The 21,782-nt window shown below is 38.2% G+C and overlaps 1 protein-coding gene across 1 annotated transcript in view; it reads right to left on the bottom strand.

Moving 5' to 3' along the window:
- Positions 1-21,782, bottom strand: part of KIFBP (kinesin family binding protein) — a 38,809-nt gene that overhangs the window by 7,299 nt on the left and 9,728 nt on the right. Inside the window, exons 2-5 of the mRNA XM_070564531.1 lie at positions 19,727-19,825; positions 5,966-6,045; positions 5,450-5,633; positions 2,742-2,826 (exon numbers count right to left, since the gene is read on the bottom strand). Coding sequence (XP_070420632.1) covers positions 2,742-2,826; positions 5,450-5,633; positions 5,966-6,045; positions 19,727-19,825 — 448 coding nt within the window. The remainder of the gene's footprint in view (positions 1-2,741; positions 2,827-5,449; positions 5,634-5,965; positions 6,046-19,726; positions 19,826-21,782) is intronic.

Here is a 21,782-nt window from a genome sequence, read left to right as displayed (position 1 = left end):
GGTTGAAAGCAGTTTCCTCTAATTGTTTATAAACATTTACTTTCATCACCTTGCCTATGCTGTGGTCTCTGTTACCAATTTGTCAAAAATTCCAATTTAGTGGAATCCAAATTGAAATGGATTTCTCATGAATTAAAAGTAGTCCTGAGTGGAAGGAATCCCTCAAAATAATGTTTGGAATGACACAGGTGGTTTAATCAACAGCCAATTATTTCATTTTGTAATTCAAATCCCATGTCCAGTTTTACCAAAATATTATTGTTACATCTGTGGAAGGAATTCCTTTTTTCAAGGAAAAATTTATTCTAAAAATTTTCATGGTTTAAATTATTTTGGTTTTCACTAGTATTTTTCAAAAATCCTTCATAACATGAAGTAATGTTTTTGGTCACTGTGTTAGATTTAATGCAGTATTGCTATCAATCTGCATGCTTTCCTCTGTGGTCTTCCTTTTTGGGTGTGCCACCAACAGCACCAATACCAGTCCAAGAGTCGTGCTGCCCAGTTCTGCAGGGAGAAAATCAAGCTGCTCAGCTCTCAGGCAGCACAGAAACAGCCCTGATGTAAGTCACTAGTGGTTTGGATTATCTCCTTCAGATGAACATTCCTTTCAGTAGAACAAGTGGGTTTTATCCCCAACGGTAAAACTTCCTACCTAGATTCTCTCACAAGGAAACAACGTACAGCTGATTCTCATTATTCATGATAGTTATGTTTTATAAAATTGTTGTGAACACTGAAATAGCAAATGCTGAAACTCCTAGGGGAAATACAGGAGTAGGTTCCTATGAGCTGTTGGTCACAATATTTTCGTCAACTGATTAATATGTAATCTTATTTTATGTGTTTGTTTAAAGACACTTTATTTAAAATACACCGTTTACTCACTAACAGTGAACCCGCTGCCGGAGCGCTATAACTTCACCGTGCCTCGACGAAGCCTATCGAACGCTGTGTTTTCTCCGTCAGGCAGGAACATGCTTCCGCCTTCACATGCTTACGAACACTAGCTCGCACTTCAGCACTACACTTGGGGGCCAGTTTAAACAATGAAATCACTGACAAAATGCACAAAAAAGTGAAAAACGTGGCACTAAATAGCCTGCAAAAAGGATACTTATTTACAGTGTGAATGACCGTAGAAGCGCCCTGAGGACTAATTTTGGGGTTACAACTCAATTGTAATAAGTAGGCAAATTCACAGATACGGAATCCACAATAATGAGGATTGACTGTACTTAGGAACCTGCACTTAGATATGAAGTCCTTGAGCTTTCCTTTGCAGAAATGGCTTGTGGATCTGGGTACTTGACTTCCGTAAGGTTTGGAAGCAAATGTTACTGCACGATACCTTAGTAAAATGTGCTCAGGTGCCCTGCCTGTGTAGGCATGTTACTGATTTTGTAACAATGGAAAGTATCAATCTTTTTTTTCTTTAAATGGAGGTATAACTGACACATAACATTAGTTTCAGATGTACAATATGATTCAATATTTGTATATATTGCAAAATAATCACAATAATTCTAGTTAAAATTCATCACGATACATAGTTACAAAATTTTTTTTCTTGTGATGAGGGCTTTTAAGATCTACTCTCTTAGCAACTTTCAAATATGCAATACAGTATTATTAACTATATTCACCATGCTGTACATTACATCCTCATAACTTAATTATTTTATAACTGGAAGTTTGTATCTTCCTCTAAAGATTTCCTTCTCTGTATGGCTGAATAATATTCCACTGTATATGTACCACATTTTCTTTATCCATTCATCCGTTGATGGACACTTAGGTTGTTTCCATGTCTTGGCTACTGTAAATAATGCTTCAATGAACATGGGGATGCAGATATCTTTTCAAGTTAGTGTTTTAATTTTCTTTGGATAAACACTTAGAAGTGGGATAGCTGGATCATATGGTAGATCTATTTTTAGTTTTCTGAGGAAACTCCATACTGTTTTCACAGTGGCTGCACCAGTCTGCATTCCTACCCAAAGTGCATAAGGGTTCCCTTTTCTCCACACTTCTCCAACACTTGTTATTTCCTGTCTTTTTGATAATAGCCATCCTGACAGGTGTGAGGTGATATTCTATTGTAGTTTTGATTTGCTCAAATACACAGGTTAATTGTGATTTTTAAGACTAAATAAAACACTATTAGAAAAAAAGCTAGATTTTTGGACACATCACTTAGGTAGTAGTCTAACCAAAATGTATAATCTGAATCTTAGCATAAGGAAACATCAAACACCAATTGATGGAAATTCTATGAAATAATTGGCCTGTATTTTTCAAAAATGTCCATGTGACGAAAGAGAAAGAAAGGCTGAGGAACTGTGACAGCTAAACACAATATGCAATCTTGAACTGGATACTCTGGTACTAGAAAACAATTGCTATGAAGGACATTATGGGGACAACTAACGAAACAGAAATATGCATTATAGATAAAAGAATTATATCAATGTTATATTTCCTGTTCTATGACCATGTAAGAAAATATTCTTATTCCTAGGAAACACACACTGAAGTCTAAAGGGGTAAAGAAGCCTAATATCCGCAATCTTCTCTCATGGTTCAGAAAAAAAAACGTGATTGCAAATATTAAAAATTAATGAATTTAGAAGGGCATATGGTAGTTTTTTGTTCTGGTTTTGAACTTTCTAAAGTTTAAAATTATTAAAAAATAAAGTTTTATAAAAGCTGTATAGCAAAGCATACACACATAAACTTACTGTCTTCTGTGGTTGAGATCTTTCCAGTTTGACCAAAAATGACATTAGCAGCTGATAAACAGTGCCTCGCCTCCATAAAGCACAGCTGGTGAGGAAAAAGACAAGAGTAAATGCAGTTATTACATAGCCTTATTTGCAACTGATATTTGCATAAAGTCTTTTAATAAGGGAAAAGCTATAAAGTCAGGTAAAATCACTACTAAGGAGACCCTGTGTGGTTGCTGAACACTAAGAAGGTATTTAAGACACATTGTAGTATTATCTGGTTAAAAAACTACGTCAAGGATTAAAATGACAATGCCCCCAAACTCTTAATGTTAATCCAAACTGGCAGAAAGACAAGTGCTGACTGCAAGTTAGCTTTCCTCCAGTAATCACTGAGTGTACAAGGGCTGCCACCCTCACTCAAAGCGCCTCGGTCTCTCAGCTTCAGTCTAAACAGCTAAAGTTCCATGAACGATAAATTCTTAAACCATTTACATTCTGTCAGAGGCTTTAAGGTTTAATTTATTTCTTTAGGTTTAGAGGTCCCTTTTTCATCTACCATCCAAAGGCAAAAAGGATAAATTTTGATAGGAAGAGATTCCTGTGTCCTAAAATCTGTGGAATTTACATATAGTGAGGTTTCCTACCCAGTTTTGAAGTCAACAGATTTCCACAGACAAACTTTATGGAACTGCTCTACCAACACACTTGAAGCCTTCATCATTCAAATCTGGGCATGGCAAATTCTCAAACACTTGGAGAAGATCTCCTTGTTCATATAAACACTTTGCATTTGTCACGTTAAGTCACAGGACCACCCAGCAGAAGCACAAAGTTAAAGTCCAGCTTTTAGTCAGAAGCCACCCTCATTAAAGACAATCTCTACTTCATGTTAGTAATACTTGACTTTGCTAAGATTTTAATGGTTGGCTATGACTTTAAAATCTCAGCATTAAATATATCTCTCCATTACGGCAAATTCAGAAGCCATCCTCACAATAGCTGGGGACCATATGTAGTATTAGCCCAGCAACACCTATGGATCAAAACGTTGGTGTTAAACCTTGAAAACCAAAAGAAAGTTAGCTTACATAAAGAAGCCCTAATTGTCCCTCAACAACCCCTTACACATCACCATCACTTCAGCTTTGTCCAGATTGGCTCCCTGTGAGCAACCACTGCTAACACAGTGAGTGCCCTGTGCCCTGTAGGTGGCTGGTAAATGTGGGACTTTAGCCCCTGCAAGGTAGGGACTCTCCAAGTGCAAAAACTCATGACTGGAACCACATGAAGATGACAGTGATATAAATGAAAATTGCATTTTTTAAAAACATGGTTCAAATCTTTCTGCAATATAACTTAGCTAGCTGTAACAAAAACTTATAAAACATTTTGGTAAAAAAATAAAAGCGCAGGGTGGGGGAGGTACTCATGAAAATTACTGCATGCTCCCATAAGCAATGCTTAACAACTTTAAATTTTTAATTATGCAGTAAATTAGCATCTAATTTTCTTAGTACTATTGATATCCATGGAGTTTTAAGTGTTAATTAAAATCACAGAGAATATATAATTTTAAAGTTGCTAAACAAAACAAGGGGCCTCCAGAAGCTATAAAAAAGGTGCCACAAGCAGAGGCAACCACATAACACTTTTTGATGATGACCACAATGACATGGATTCATGAGAGTTAGATTTAACTGAATGCTCTGACATACGCAGTAGCGTTACTTACACGCTTGATCTTAGACCAAAGTCCTAGAAGCGATGCTGCAGTCACCACAGCCCTTTCTCTCCTGCTAATAGCTTTTCTGAATGAAATTCTGTGGGACAATACTTTAAACATAGGGCACATTTACAGAACCAGCACTAAGAAAAAGCTGAGAAAGGATAAAGGCCCAGTAAGGATACGACAGCAGGCAACCAGAGAGATCTGAGAAGGAACTCTGATAAGCAAAGAATTACCAAAATTTCAGAGAGGTTTGTGAATCAGAAACACAAATGAAAGTAATTTCTATTGCTGAGCTATCTTACTCAGGATTAACAGCAAATCTGGCTAGGAAACATGGCTTAAAAGTGTTTTAGCATTAAAAACTCTTAAGGACTAAAGGAATAAATAGGTCAATTAAGAGTCCACCAACATGACTCTGAAAACAACTAAGAAGCTCAGATCTGTCCCTGTGTAATATTCCAGGAGAAGGACATCATAAAGACCGGGAACTGAGCAGAGATATTTCCGATATAGAAAAATTATTGCAGAGTTACTTCTAAAGAACAACTGAAATGCGTCACATGCTTTTATCAAAGCCCACATTTAACAGTCAGCTTCCTCAGACAAATTCTCATAGCTACCAGATTACCACTGTTTAAAGATAAAGTTATATCTACAAGATAAAATCTGCAATGTAAGGTAACATCTCACTAAAATGAATTGAGATAACTTGCCTATATCAAAAAAGAATTGGTCTTAGGTAACACATAATTTTAGGGGCTAGCAACAAGACAAGGATAAAACTCAGTATTTTAAGATTCAAAAGGATTAATGCAACAAAAAGCTACAAAATTTTACTCCACTAGCAAATTGGGCTGCATTTTTCTGTCCAATTTACATCATAAAATACAAGCTACCTGTTTTTAAAAGGCAACCTTGTCAAGGTACTATTGCTTCTATTTTTATGCACCCTATCAGTAACTTTGTTAGACAACTACTTCAAGAAGCTTACCTTATTGATGTAAAATTGTGACAAGGTAGCAGCATTAATAGCCCACTCCATGGGATGGTAGGCATTGTGTTCAAGCTGGCGTTTTAGGGTACTGTGGCAATAATGAGCAGCCTTCTCAAACATTTCCATATGCTGGTAGACTTGAGCCAGGTAATAGAGATTATGAGTGTAAACCTTCTCAAATCTATGAAGAAAAAAATTAATATTTGCATAATGGTTTATAATTTATAAGGACTGTCATATATATTTATCTTGATCCTCTCACCAACCCTTTCAGTTGGGTACGGTCATTCTATCTATTTGACAGATAAGGAAACTGAGCCTCAGATTTGAACAGGTATCAGATTTGAACACATAGCTAGCATGTAGCAACTGGAGGTTTTAATCCATGTCAGAATCCACATTCTACAACCTTTATGAGCATTTGAAAGAGAAAACATTTGTGCTTTTTTGAACAATCATCTTATCTACACTATGTGGAAATACCTGTGAAGGCTGGTTTCTAGACCTACTCACCTTTTTGATCTCTCTTGTTCAGTAAGTTTCTCTTCTTCAGGAAGAAAATGCTCAGTAGGATCAAGAGGAGGACTCCCAATCTAAAATTAAAGAAAAACAACACTAAAATTTTGCTGTGAACACCAAGCGCCCTCCTCTGGAGGAACTGGAGAAATCACACTTTTTTTTTTTTTTTTTTATTAATGTTATGATAGATTACAACCTTGTGAGATTTCAGTTGTACATTTTTGTTAGTCATGTTGGGGGTACACCACTTCCCCCTTTGTGCCCTCCCCCCACCCCCCCTTTTCCCTGGTAACCACCGATCAGATCTCCTTGTCAATATACTAACTTCCACCTATGAGTGGAGTCATACAGAGTTCATCTTTCTCTGACTGGCTTATTTCGCTTAACATAATACTCTCGAGGTCCATCCACGTTGCTGTGAATGGGCCAATTTTGTCTTTTTTTATGGCTGAGTAGTATTCCATTGTGTATATATATACCACGTCTTCTTTATCCAATCATCAGTTTCTGGGCATGTAGGTTGGTTCCACATCTTGGCTATTGTAAATAATGCTGCGATGAACATAGGGGTGCAAGGGACTCTTGGGATTTCTGATTTCAGGTTCTTAGGATAGATACCCAGTAATGGGATGGCTGGGTCATAGGGTATTTCAATTTTTAACTTTTTGAGAAATCTCCATACTGTTTTCCATAGTGGCTGCACCAGTTTGCATTTCCACCAACAGTGTATGAGGGTTCCTTTTTCTCCACCACCTCTCCAACATTTGTCGCTCTTGGTTTTGGATGTTTTTGCCAATCTAACGGGTGTAAGGTGATATCTTAGTATAGTTTTGATTTGCATTTCCCTGATGATTAGCGATGATGAACATCTTTTCATGTGTCTATTGGCCATATTCATATCTTCTTTTGAGAAATGTCTGTTCATGTCCTCTGCCCATTTTTTGATCGGGTTGTTTGTTTTTTTGTTGTTGAGCTGTGTGAGTTCTTTGTATATTATGGAGATTAACCCTTTGTCGGATAAGTGGCTTGTAAATATTTTTTCGCAATTAGTGGGCTGTTTTCTTGTTTCAATCCTGTTTTCCCTTGCCTTGAAGAAGCTCTTTAGTCTGATGAAGTCCCATTTGTTTATTCTTTCTATTGTTTCCCTCAACTGGGGAGTTATAGTGTCTGAAAAGATTCTTTTAAAACTGATGTCAAAGAGTGTACTGCCTATATTCTCTTCCAGAAGACATTGTTTCAGGCCTAATCTTTAGGTCTTTGATCCATTTTGAGTTTATTTTGGTGTGTGGTGAAAAAGAATGGTCAATTTTCAATCTTTTACATGTGGCTGTCCAGTTTTCCCAGCACCATTTGTTAAAGAGACTTTCTTTTCTCCATTGTAGGCCCTCTGCTCCTTTGTCGAAGATTAGCTGTCCATAGATGTGTGGTTTTATCTCTGGGCTTTCAACTCTGTTCCATTGATCTGTGAACCTGTCTTTGTACCAGTACCATGCTGTTTTGATTACTGTAGCTTTGTAGTATGTTTTGAAATCGGGGATTGTGATTCCGCCGGCTTTGTTTTTCTTGCTCAGGATTGCTTTAGCAATTCGCGGTCTTTTGTTGCCCCATATGAATTTTAAGATTCTTTGTTCAATTTCTGTGAAGAATGTTCTTGGGATTCTGATTGGGATAGCATTGAATCTGTAGATTGCTTTAGGTAGTATGGACATTTTAACTATGTTTATTCTTCCAATCCATGTGCATGGAATGTCTTTCCATCTCTTTATGTCGTCATCAATTTCTTTCAAGAAAGTCTTGTAGTTTTCATTGTATAGATCCTTCACTTCCTTGGTTAAGTTTATCCCAAGGTATTTTATTCTTTTCGTTCTGATTGTGAATGGGATTGAGTTCTTGAGTTCTTTTTCTGTTAGCTCATTGTTAGTGTATAGAAATGCTACTGATTTATGTATGCTGATTTTATACCCTGCTACTTTGCTGTAGTTGTTGATTATTTCTAATAGTTTTTCTATGGATTCTTTGGGGTTTTCTATATATAAGATCATGTCGTCTGCAAACAGCGAGAGTTTTACTTCTTCGTTACCTATTTGGATTCCTTTTATTTCTTTTTCCTGCCGAATTGCTCTGGCCAACACCTCCAGTACTATGTTGAATAGGAGTGGTGAAAGTGGGCACCCTTGTCTTGTTCCTGTCCTCAGAGGGGTGGCTTTCAATTTTTGTCCATTGAGTATGATGTTGGCTGTGGGTCTGTCATATATAGCCTTTATTATGTTGAGGTACTTTCCTTCTATACCCATTTTATTGAGGGTTTTTATCATAAATGGGTGTTGGATCTTGTCGAATGCTTTCTCAGCATCTATTGAGATGATCATGTGGTTTTTGTTTTTCATTTTGTTGATGTAGTGTATCACATTGATTGACTTGCGGATGTTGAACCATCCCTGTGTCCCTGGTATAAATCCCACTTGATCATGGTGTATAATCTTTTTGATGTATTGCTGTATTCGGTTTGCCAAAATTTTGTTGAGGATTTTTGCATCTATGTTCATCAGTGATATCGGCCTGTAGTTCTCCTTCTTTGTGTTGTCCTTGTCAGGTCTGGGGATCAGAGTGATGTTGGCTTCACAGAATGTGTTAGGGAGTACTCCATCTTTCTCAATTTTCTGGAACAGTTTGAGAAGAATAGGTATTAAGTCTTCTTTGAATGTTTGGTAGAATTCTCCAGAGAAGCCGTCTGGTCCTGGACTCTTATTTTTGGGGAGGTTTTTAATTACCGTTTCTATTTCCTTACTTGTGATTGGCCTATTCAGATTCTCCATTTCTTCCTGATTCAGTTTGGGGAGATTGTAGGAGCCTAGGAATTTGTCCATTTCTTCCAGGTTGTTCAATTTGTTGGCATATAGTTTTTCATAGTATTCTCTTATGATCCCTTGTATTTCATTGGTATCTGTTGTGATTTCTCCTCTCTCATTCCTAATTTTATTTATTTGCGATTTCTCTCTTCTTTTCTTGGTGAGTCTGGCTAAAGGTTTGTCGATTTTGTTAATTTTTTCGAAGAACCAACTCTTTGTTTCATTGATCCTTTCTATTGTCTTTTTTGTTTCAATATCATTTATTTCTGCTCTTATTTTTATTATTTCCCTCCTTCTACTGACTCTGGGCTTTGTTTGTTCTTCTTTTTCTAGTTCTGTTAGGTGTCGTTTGAGGTTGCTTATGTGAACTTTTTCTTGTTTAGTAAGGTGAGCCTGTATTGCGATGAATTTCCCTCTTAGGACTGCTTTTGCTGCATCCCAAATGATTTGGTATGTCATGTTCTCATTTTCATTTGTCTCCAGATAATATTTGATTTCTTCTTTAATTTCTTCAATGATCCATTGTTTGTTCAGAAGCGTGTTGTTTAGTCTCCACATTTTTGCACCCTTCTCTGCTTTTTTCTTGTAGTTGATTTCTAGTTTAATAGCGTTATGATCAGAAAAGATGCTTGATATTATTTCAACTCTCTTGTATTTACTGATGTTTGCTTTGTTTCCCAAAATATGGTCAATCCTTGAGAATGTTCCATGTGCACTTGAGAAAAATGTGTAACCTGCTGTTTTTGGATGAAGTGTTCTATATATATTTATTAAGTCCATCTGGTCTAATTTTTCATTTAATTCTATTATTTCCTTGTTGATTTTCTGTCTGGATGTTCTGTCCATTGGTGTTAATGGTGTGTTGAGGTCCCCTACTATTATTGTATTGTTGTTGATGTCTTCTTTTAGTTCTATTAAGAGTTGCTTTACAAATTTTGGTGCTCCTGTGTTGGGTGCGTATATATTTATAAGTGTTATGTCTTCTTGGTGGAGAGTCCCTTTTATCATTATATACTGTCCCTCTTTGTCTTTCTTTATCTGTTTTGCTTTGAAGTCTACCTTGTCTGATATTAGTATAGCGACACCTGCTTTCTTTTGTTCATTATTAGCTTGGAGTATTGTTCTCCATCCCTTCACTCTGAGTCTGTGTTTGTCTTTGGGGCTGAGGTGTGTTTCCTGGAGGCAGCATATTGTTGGGTCTTGTTCTTTGATCCATCCTGCCACTCTGTGTCTTTTGATTGGGGAGTTCAATCCATTTACATTTAGAGTGATTATTGAGATGTGGGGGCCTACCACTACCATTTTATGTCTTGTTTTCCGGTTTTCTTCAATTTCCTTTGTTTCTCGTCCCATGGTTTAATCTGTTTTGATGAAGAGCTGCTACTCTCTGTTGTTGTTCTTCTACTTATCTCCTCTGCTCTTGGTTTTGTAGCCCCTTTCCTTTTTTTGATTTTTCAGGAATGAGGGTTTTCCTGAGGATTTCCTGAAGAGGAGGTTTTGTGGCAATGAACTCCCTTAACTTTTGTTTATCTGGGAAAGTTTTTATTTCTCCATCGTATTTGAAGGATATTTTCGCTGGGTAGAGAATCCTCAGCTGTAGGTTTTGGTCCTTCAGATTTTTGAATATATCATTCCACTCTCTTCTAGCCTGTAAAGTTTCTGCTGAGAAATCTGCTGATAGCCTGATGGGGGTTCCTTTGTAGGTTAGTTTCTTTTGCCTGGCTGTCCTTAGTATTTTCTCCTTGTCGTTGACTTTTGCTAGCTTCAGTACTATATGCCGTGGGGTTGGTCTTCTTGCATTGATAAAGTTTGGAGATCTATTGGATTCTGTCACCTGAAGATCCATCTCTCTCACCAGATTTGGGAAGTTCTCAGCCACTATTTCTTTGAATAGGCTTTCTGCCCCTTTCTCCTTCTCTTCTCTCTCTGGTATACCTATAATCCTTACGTTGCATCTCCTAATTGTGTCTGATAATTCTCGGAGAGTTTCTTCATTTCTTTTTAGTCTTACTTCTCTCTCCTCCTCTGCCTGCAGCATTTCTATATTGCCATCTTCCAAATTGCTAATTCTTTCCTCCATATTATCGGCCCTACTGTTCAGTGCATCTAGATTTTTCTTAATCTCCTCTATTGTGTTCTTCATTTCCAGTATTTCTGTTTGGTTCTTCTTTATTGTATCAAACTCTTTTGTGACATAGCTCCTGAACTCGTTGAGTTGTCTATCTGAATTCTCTCTTAATTCATTGAGTATTTTAATGATGGCTGTTTTGAAGTCATCATAATTTAGGTTATATATCTCATTTTCTTTGGGACTGTTTTCTGTGTATTTGTTATTTTCCTTCTGTTCTGGAGATTTAATGTATTTTTTCACATTGCTTGATGTTGTTGATTTGTGCCTCCGCATAGAGATAGAGTTTAGTTGCTCCTTTCACTTGTTTCTGCTGCTGTGGTGGGGGAGCAGCTGTTTATACTGCACCAACCAGGAACTCTATCCGCAGTTGCTAACCAGGCCTGGGCCCCTCCTTGTAGTCACAGTGGTCCTTTGGATTCCCTCTTCTGTCATGGGGGCCGTCACGGGGGGGCTTCAGGCTGCTGGTGCCTACTGTTGCAGCCCACCTAGACGTGCTCCCTCCTTGGGGTCTGCAACGGTGTTATGGGCTTTTCCAGTGGCCAGGGGTAGGATCACTTATATTTGCCGCTCCGTCACTGTTGGCACCCACAAAATCTCACTTGTCCACTATGGGTCGCAGCAGAGCTATTGGCATCTTCTACAGTCTGTGGTTAGCTCACCTAGCTATGCTACTTTTGTCCCAGGGTCTTCCAGCCTTGTGGCTGCCGGTTGGGTGCTCTCTACTAGTGCTGTGCAGAGGCTTTCGCTGAGGCTGCTGTGAGCCTGTAGGATTTCCCCCTAGGCTACGGAGCTGGGTCGCTGGAACTCCACCCAGCCCCAGTCCTGTTCCCCAGGAACTCGGGGAGCCCTTTGCCCTGTCTGGAGGATAGCCAGAGATCCCGATTTCAGTGGTAGCTGGTCAGTCAGCTGCTGCCCTGCCTGATATTCTCCTCTCCGGGACCCTCCCGGTATTGTGGATGCTGGGCGTAGCCCCTCTGCTAATAGCAGACAGAGAGTTTTGTCTGCTGCCCAGGCAGAACTCTGGAGCTTCCCCTCCGGGCTGCAGGGCTGGCCTCTGGAGCTCCACCCAGCCCCAGTCCTTGGAGAAATCACATTTTAAAAGCCCAATATACTACTTTTTTTTACCAGTTCATTTTCATGTTACCCAGGAATTTTCTTAACCACAAAATCTAAGAGTCAAACAAATAAAAAAAGATTGCCTACAAGCTCACAATTGACAAAATTTCAACTGCTGTTGCAGGTGAATTCAAGCATGCTTAAAAGAAATCCACCAACTTGCTTTTAGAGATGTGTAATTTTAAGTATTGTAAGTCTTAATTTTGTCTAGTTAAAAAAAAAAAGCTCTTTTAAAAACTTACATAAGCATGACGAATAGGAAAAATGTATACATCCTTCTTCTAAACTGACCACTAATGAAAATCAAAGTTTTTAATATTTATTCTAATATTTTCTCAAGGGAACAAGAAGAGTATATAGATTATCTTCTTTCAATACAGGGACACTAAAACCAGTGATTCCATTGTTTATTGCCCTGGGCAAGTCACCCAATCTCTTGTGCTTCTGTTTCCTCATCTATATAATAAGGATAATAACAGTACCTATACCTCATAAGGTTGTTATGAGGATTCAATGAATATAGGTGTAAATCACTTATAATCCCATCTTAAGTCTTCCAAAGGAAGAGAACTACTTGAGTGACATCAGCATCATAGTGGAGTGAGTTTTCCTGTAATCTTTCCCCTCCAATATACAACGAAAAGAACGTTTATACTCCAACAGAGGACATCAAAATACAACACAAAAATGCTGGAGAGACCCATGCAGCCAGATAATGGAGGGCGGAGAGGCTGGGGCCCCCCTTGAAGGAGGTAGAACAGGGTAAGAGAGAACTTCACTCCTTCCTCTAAAGACTGCAATCAGGGACTGCGGGCAGCCTCCAAGAGGAAAGGAACAGGGGAGAGGACATTCATTCGTGGGAACATCAAGGACTCCCAAGGGCCCTTGCAGCCTAGAGGGAAGCCCTCTACTGGGGCAAAAGCTTTCACAGAGGGTGACTTTATCAAGCCAACACCTCAGGACAGCAGACAGAGAGAGCAGAGGGAGAAAACCCTGAGAGGACGCAGGAGAAAGCGCCCCTCCTCCCACCTGTTCAGCCCAGCTCCAGCCCCTGGGATTTCGGCTGAAGACAGCTCAGAATACACGGCTCTTGACCCCCACCCAGTGGCAATAGATGGTAACTGCAACCAAATAACAACAGGATGTGAGAAAGCAGAGCCACTCCCTCTAGCAATATCAAACATTATATTAGATCTCCAGACCAGAGGGAAAATGACATGTACCCAGAAATCAGTCCTGAAGATGCAGAAATATGTAATCTAAGTGACAAAGAATTCAAAACAGCTATCATCAAAAAACGAGGTAAAAGAGAATGTAGAGAAATAATTCAATGAGTTCAGGAGCTACTTCACAAAAGAGACTGAAAGTATAAAGAAGAATCAATCAGAAATATTAGAGATCAGGGGGCCAGCCCCATGGCCAAGTGGTTAAGTTCGTGCACTCTGCTTCGGCGGCCCGGGCTTTCACTAGTTCGAATCTTGGGCACAGATGTGGCACCACTCATCAGGCCATGCTGAGGCGGCATCCCACATGCCACAACTAGAAGGACCCACAACTAAAAATGCACAACTATGTACCAGGGGGCTTTGGGGAGAAAAAGGAAAAATAAAATCTTAAAAAAAAAAAAAAGAAATATTAGAGATGAAAGACACAATGGAAGAAATAAAACAAAAGATGGATTCCCTGAACACTCAAGTGGACACCATAGAGGAATGTAACAGCATCATCGAAGATAGACATGTTGAAATGCTCCAGACAGAGGAGGAGAGAGAACTAAGATGAAAAAGAACTGAAGAAGGTCTCCAAGAAATAGCCTACTTAATTAGAAAATGCAACATAAGAATTATAGGTATTCAAGAAGGAGAATGGAGTAGAAAGCTTGTTCAAAGAAATAATACCAGAGAACTTCCCAAACCTAGGAAAGGAAATCCACGTGGAAGAGACTGCCAGATCTCCTAAATATGTCACTGTAAAAAGACCTACTGCAAGGCATATAGTAGTGAAACTGGCAAAACTGAATGACAAAGAAAGAATATTAAGGGCAGCAAGGCAGAATAAATAACCCACAAAGGAGTCCCATCAGGCTTTCAGCAGATTTCTCTGCAGAAACCTTACAGGCTAGGAAAGGCTGGAATGACATATTCAAATATTTGAGGCACAAAAACTTTCAGCCAAGAATACTCTATCCAGCAAAAATATCCTTCAGATGTGATGGAGAAATAAAACTTTTCCTAAACAAACATAAGCTAAGGGAGTTTGTACCCACAAGGCCCCTCCTACAGAAATCCTCAAGAAGGCCCTCATACCTGAAAAAAAAAAAGGGGGGGGGATAAAGGGGTTACAAAGCACAGAGTAAGGTGGTAAATAGGCAGACAGAATCAGAACAGGTTAGCAAATACTCAAGCATAGTATTAAAGACAAAAGGAAGGAAAATACCAAAAACAAAGATAATCTTGTCATTTTAACCAGAAACTCATAACAGAAGATGCAATAAGATGTGAGAAAAACAACTTAGGAGGGGAGGAAGAAAGGGACTGAATCGGTTTAGTCTAAGGAAAGTAGAGGCCATCAGAAAAGGGACTATATCATCCATGAGATTTTGAATACAAACCTCAGGATAAGAACTAAACAAAAAAGCAGAACAGACTCACAAATAATAAATAAGGAGAAAACAAAGAAACACAACATAAAACTACATAACTCGATTGGCAGACCAAAATACACAGGACAAGAGACTTGGGAAGTGCAGGAGAACTGGAAAATGAGTGATAAAATGGCAGCATTAAGCTCTCATATATTGATAATCACCCTAAACGTAAATGGATTGAATTCTCCAATAAAAAGATACAGAGTGGAGAGGTGGATTAAAGAACAAGACCCAACAATATGCTGCCTCCAGGAAACACATCTCAGCTCCAATGACAAACACAGGCTCAGAGTGAAGGGATGGAAGATGATACTCCAAGCTAATGGCAAACAAAAGAAAGCAGATGTCACAATACTTATGTCAGACAAAGTAGACTTCAAGATAAGACAGGTAAAGGGAGACAAAGGGGGCAGTATATAACGATCAAAGGGACACTCCACCAAGAAGATATAACACTTATAAATATCTATGCACCCAACACAGGAGCACCAAAGTACATAAAGCAACTATTGACAAACCTAAAAGAAGACATGAATAATAACACAATAATAGTACGGGACCTCAACACTCCATTCACATCAATGGATAGATCATCCAGACAGAAAATCAACAAGGAAACAGTGGAATTAAATGAAAAGCTAAACCAGTTGGACTCAATAGATACATATAGAACACTCCATCCAAAAACAGCAGAATACACATTCTTCTCAAGAGCGCATGAAATATTCTCAAGAATAGACCATATGTTGGGAAACAGGGCAAGCCTCAATAAATTTAAGAAGATGGAAATAATAACAAGCATCTTTTCTGATCACAACGCTATGAAGCTAGAAATTAATTACAAGAAAAAAGCTGAAAAAAGGACAAAGATGTGGAGACTAAACAACATGCTATTGAACCACCAATGGACCGTTGAAGAAATTAAAGGAAAAATCAAAAAATATCTGAAGACAAATGAAAATGAAAACATACCACACCAACTCATATAGGATGAAGCAAAAGCCATATTAAGAGGGAAATTCATCACAATACAGGCTCATCCTAACAAACAAGAAAAAGCCCAAATAAGCAATCTCAAACTACTCCTAATTGAAGGAGAAAATGAAGAACAAACAAAGCCCAAAGTCAGCAGAAGGAGAGAAATAATAAAAATCAGAGCAGAAATAAATGCTATTGAAACAAAAAAGGCAATAGAAAGCATCAATGAAACAAAGAGCTGGTCTTTGAGAAGATAAACAAAATTGACAAACCTCTAGCCAGACTTACAAAGAAAAAAGAGAGAAAGCTCAGATAAGTAAAATTAGAAATGAAAGGAGAAATAACAATGGGATACCAGAGAAATACAATGGATTATAAGAGAATACTATGAAAAGCTATATGCCAACAAAATGGACAATCTAGAGGAAATGGATAAATTCTTAGACTCTTACAACCTCCCAAAGCTGAACCAAGAAGAAATAGAGAATCTGAATAGACCAATCACAAGGAAAGAGATTGAAACAGTAATCAAAAGCATCCCAAAGAATAAAAGCCCAGAACCAGACAGCTTCCATGGGGAATTGTACCAAACTTTCAGAGATTTAGTACCTATCCTTCTCAAGCTATTCCAAAATATTATGGAAGATGGAACACTTCCTAACACATTCTACAAGGCCAACATCACTCTGATATCAAAGCCTGACAAGGACAACACAAAAAAGGAAAACTACAGGCCAATATTGCTGATGAAGATAGATGCAAAAATCCTCAACAAAATGTTGGCAACCCGAATACAGCAATACATCAAAAAGATCATACATCATGATTAAGTGGGATTTATATCAGGGACAGAGGGATGGTTCAACATCCACAAATCAAAGCCATAGGGATCAAAACAGCATGGTATGATACAAAAACAGACACACAGATCAACGGAACAGAACTGAAAGCCCAGAAATAAAACCGCACATCTATGGACAGAGGAACTAGATGATATAACTAATAAAAACTAACATTTTAGTTTTAGAAGATGTAACTAATAAAAACTAGTATTTATTGACTGCTTAAGTAGGATACATTTTATACTCACAAAAATTCTATGAAGGGGGTACTGTTACTGCCATTTATAGGTAAGGAATTTGAGATTTGGTGAGGTTAACATACACTACGCGACAGAATCAGGATTTAAACATGGTTTGTCTGACCCCAAACTCTTGTTCTTTCTACTCTACCATCCTGGCTTCCAAGGTAATAATAGTTAAATATTTGTTGTATTTGTCGTATTAAGTGATTCTTTTTTCCCATAAAATTGCTCAAATATAGAATAAGAAAGAAAATGTAGTCTCTTCTTTCCATCCTCATTCATTCCCTTGTTCTGAATACCATCTCTATGCTGATGACTCAAAAATTATCTCCCCAGTCTGTCCCTCTCTAATTCCAGACCTGTCTGTCCAACTGCTCATCTGACATTCACACTGTTTATGGAGTAGGTATCTTTAAAATTACTGTCCAACATCGAGCTTCTGATACCCTTCCCTTCCACACCTCCCTCCTGTAAACACCAGCTTCTTTCTTCTAGTTGCTGAGGCCTAAAACCTTGAAGATTCCTTCTCACACTCTATCTAATCTATCAGCAGATCCTGTTGGGTTCACCTTTAAATTATATCTAGAATCAGACCATTGCTATTACCTGATCCAAACCGCCATCGTCTCTTGCCAAGATTATTGCTGCAGTCTCCTAACTGGTCTTCCTACTCTCATGCCCTCTTCAGTCTGTTCTCAACTCTGCTCAAAGGCAAATCAAATCACAACACTCCTCTCCTCAGAATCCTCTAATCACCTTCCCATCTCACTCAGAGTAGACTCCAAGACCTTATGAAGACCTGTAAGTGCATTATCTGACCCTAAAGAATGCGTCAGAAAACTATCAGAAATAATTAACAACTACAGTAACGTTGCAGGGTACAGAATCAACTTACAAAAATCAGCTGCATTTCTGTACTCTAATAAACTTACAGAAAGAGAACTCAAGAATACAATTCCATTTACAATCGCAACTACAAGAATAAAGTACCTAAGAATAAACTCAACCAAGGAGGTGAAGTATTTATACAATGAAAACTATAAGACATTATTGAAAGAAACAGATAATGACATAAGGAGATGGAGAGAGATTCCACGCACATGGACTGGAAGAATAAACATAGTTAAAATGTCCATACTACCCAAAGCAATCTACAGATTCAGTGCAATCCCAATCAGAATCCCAATGACATTCTTCACGGAAATAGAGCAAAGAATCCTAAAATTCACATGGGGCAACCAAAAACCCTGAACTACTAAAGCAATACTGAGAAAAAAGAACAAAGCTGGAGGCATCACAATCCCTGACTTCAAAATGTACTACAAATCAATCAATGAGATACACCACATTAACAAAATGAGGAATAAAAACCACATGATCATCTCAATAGATGCACAGAGAGCATTTGACAAGATCCAACAGCCATTTATGATAAAAACTCTTAAAACGAGGATAGAAGGAAATTATCTCAACATAATAAAGGCCATATATGTCAATCCCATAGCCAACATCATATTCAATGGGGAAAAACTGAATGCCACCCCTCTGAGAACAGGAACAAGACAAGGATGCCCACTATCATCACTCTTATTCAACATAGACGTCCAAAGACTGAACTCTGGGTACTCCAGTGTTCAGAGGTTGAGGAAATAAGGAGGAAGCATCAAAGACTGAGAAAAACGAAAAACAGACAAGTGGAAGCTAAGTAAAAGAAGTGTTTCAAGGAAGAGAGACTAATCAACTATGCCAAATGCTACTGATAGGTCAAATAAGATGAGAACTAAGAATTTACCACTGAATTTAGCAACATATAAATCACTGGTGAACTTCATAAAGACATTGATTCCTAACTCTGCATTTGAGAAATCACAAAACATATGGTTATTTAAAGGAGTGCTACACATAGCCTCAAAACAAAATTAACTGAAATCCATTTCAATTTTAGAAGACTGCCAATCTTTTTTTTTTAATAGACTATTGTTTTTGAGAAGTTTTAGGTTCACAACAAAACTGAGCAGAAGGTACAGAGTTTTCCTATATACCTCCTTGCCCCCAAATATGTAGGGCCTCCTCCAGACTGCCAACTTTTAGTAGGTAAAATTTATTAAGGAAATGGATGGCAACAGTGGTTTTTCACCTTTGTAGGGCTGTGACCCACTAAAGTAAAAGTTTTCACTCTGGGTTCCCTAGGGCCCCGGAAGTTCTACGTACCTCTCTTGTCTACCCCAGTGGGGAGGGAGGAAGGTATCTGTAGTGGATTGGGCTCAGGGTCCTTCTAACCTGCTTAACCAGAGCAGCTCAATCAGTTTTAAGTTACTGCGTTTCAGAAGTTTCACAGGTGTAAAAAAAAAAAAATCATTGAAAAAAGCACTGCCCTGAAGCAGTGGTTCCCAAAGTGCAGCACCCAGACCACGAGCATCAGCAGCACCTGGCACCTTGTTAAGAATGCCAATTCTCAGGCCCCAACCCAGGCTTACTGAATCAGAGTCGGGGAGCAAGCACTCTGCTTTAATAAGCAAGCCCTCCAGCTGATTCTCATGCATGCTGAAATCTGAGAACCACTGGCTCAAAGAGTTCAGATATTTTGCTTAAGTACTTATTTGTTTTCCTTTATGCCCTACTATTCTCAGTGGAAATCAAAACAGAATTTAGATTATAAATGAAAATAGGCAAATATCAGTATTTTAGAATAACTTTATAATAATATTTTCTATACAATTATATTTGGAATAAGGTTGCCATTAGACCCTATCCAAGGATTATTTTTAAGAACCCTAAAGTCTTCAACATAAAATAATTTCAGCTACTCTAGGTGACCACCTAGACAGCTCTATAGAGAGGCCTGAGTATACCGAAGAGTCGTATACTAACATTACGAATGAAGAATTCTTAACATCAATTCTTCACCAGCTTCAACCAAACCTTAAAATTTATCTGACATGCAACATACCTCCTTCATATACTGCTTATATAGTGCTTCTGATGATTCTAGGTAAGCTTGTGCAGTTTCAATTTCTTCTCTTTCAGACCACAAGATACCCAGGTTATTCTGGAAAACAAAGCAAAGAGAAATAAATAACAACATAAATCTCCCAATTAAAGTAACTTGCATATTTCAGTCAATATTTATCTATCTAATAGTACTGGAGTCTGATTAACAATGAATTACTCATAGTAATATTGTCCTCATGTAGCGGTAGGCAGCCGCTAAGATGGATCCGCAATGACCCTTGCCCCCTGGTTTTCGTGCCCTTGTACACCCTCTGCCCCTTAAGTATGGGCTGGATTTAGTGACTTGCTTCTAACAAACAGAATATGGCAAATGGGACAGAAAGTTTCTTCCAAGGTTAGGTTACAGAACACTGGGGTTCCATTTTGGATGCTCCCTCTTGCTTATTTGCTCTGAGGGAAGCCAATTGCCATGTTGTGAGACACCCTACAGACAGACTCACGTGGCAAGGAACTGAGGCTCTCAGAACAGCCTGTAAGGAACTGAATCCTGCCAACAACCATGTGAGTGAGCTTGGAATCAGATCCTCCCCGAGTGAAGCCTTCAAGTGTAGCCCCAGCAGGCCAACAATCTAATGAGAGTCAGACGCAACCAGCTAAGCCATGCCTAGATTCCTGATATAATAAAAGTCTGTTGTTTCAAGCCACTGAATTTGCGGGTAAAATGTTACATAGCAATAGATAACTAATATACATAGAGACAAAGATGAGTCAGAAAATACAATGCTTTCAAAATGTCTACAATCTCCCCCAGAGACCTCTTAAAAAATGAAGCATTCTCAGCAGTTACTGTTTGGTTCAAGCCTGAAGAAAGGGAGATGAGCTCACAAATTCCGATAATTCAAATTATATGGTACGATAAATCTGAAGATGCTATATGCTCTTCCTTATCAGTTAAGTCAGATTCTTGTTTACTATTTTGAACAATAAAACATTTGTTTATATTTTCCAGAGTTCTTAAAATTATATAGCTTTATAATGATATCTAGTCAATCAAAAATCCTTCATTTGTAGTATCTTTTCTTGTATTGATCACTTCCTTTAGATTTCCACAGCACCAACTTCTTTCTACTGCCATGAAGGTGCTAAGAAGAAGTTGATTAGATTTGAGGTTATATCCTAAATAACATTTTTAAAACTAAGCCACTTTGTGTCCTTCCACATGACTCTTGTCAGCTCTGTACAGGGCAAGGAGGCCCATTTAGGTGGTCAGAACTCAAGACTGGACGCCTAGCTGCCCTTTAGACAATGGGGTTAGACTGCCTCCCATCCCTTGGGATAGTCCTTCAGGCACAAGAGTACTTCTAAGGCTGGGTTTCTACCATCTTTTGCTTACTTCCCTAGGAAAGGGAACAGAATAAGGAAACAGTTTTCAATGCACGTTCTTAAATTGGGGCTCATGAACCCACAAGATATCCACGAAGAGAATTCAGAGTCTTTGAATGTGGATGGGGAAAATATCACAAACTTATTTTTACTATGTCCTACTAAAATTTAGCGCTTCTTCCAATTATGAATTCAGGAAACAAAATGCAACAGTATTACAGTACCTTGGATTTTGTGACCCATAGAAGTGAAAAAATTTTCATATTACAATTTTCAGATCTCTCAAAATATCATTTATATTCACTTGATACTTTAAAATTACGGAAGTTATTAGATACATCATTAGGTATTATTATTTAATATGTTAATAAAGAAGCACATATATTACTATATCACACATTTGTTTTAAAAAATATTTCAATAACTTCTATATAAGGATGGCCAATAGACACATGAAAAGATGCTCATCATCACTGATCATCAGGGAAATGCAAATCAAAACTACACTAAGATATCACCTTACACCTGTTAGAATGACAAAAATATCCAAAACCAAGAGTGACAAATGTTGGAGAGGTTGTGGAGAAAAAGGAACCCTCATACTGTTGGTGGGAATGCAAACTGGTGCAGCCACTATGGAAAACAGTATGGAGATTTCTCAAAAAGTTAAA

The sequence above is a fragment of the Equus przewalskii genome, chromosome 1, assembly GCF_037783145.1.
Source record: "Equus przewalskii isolate Varuska chromosome 1, EquPr2, whole genome shotgun sequence".
Classification (NCBI taxonomy): domain Eukaryota; kingdom Metazoa; phylum Chordata; class Mammalia; order Perissodactyla; family Equidae; genus Equus; species Equus przewalskii.
This window is presented reverse-complemented; position numbering and strand designations above follow the sequence as displayed.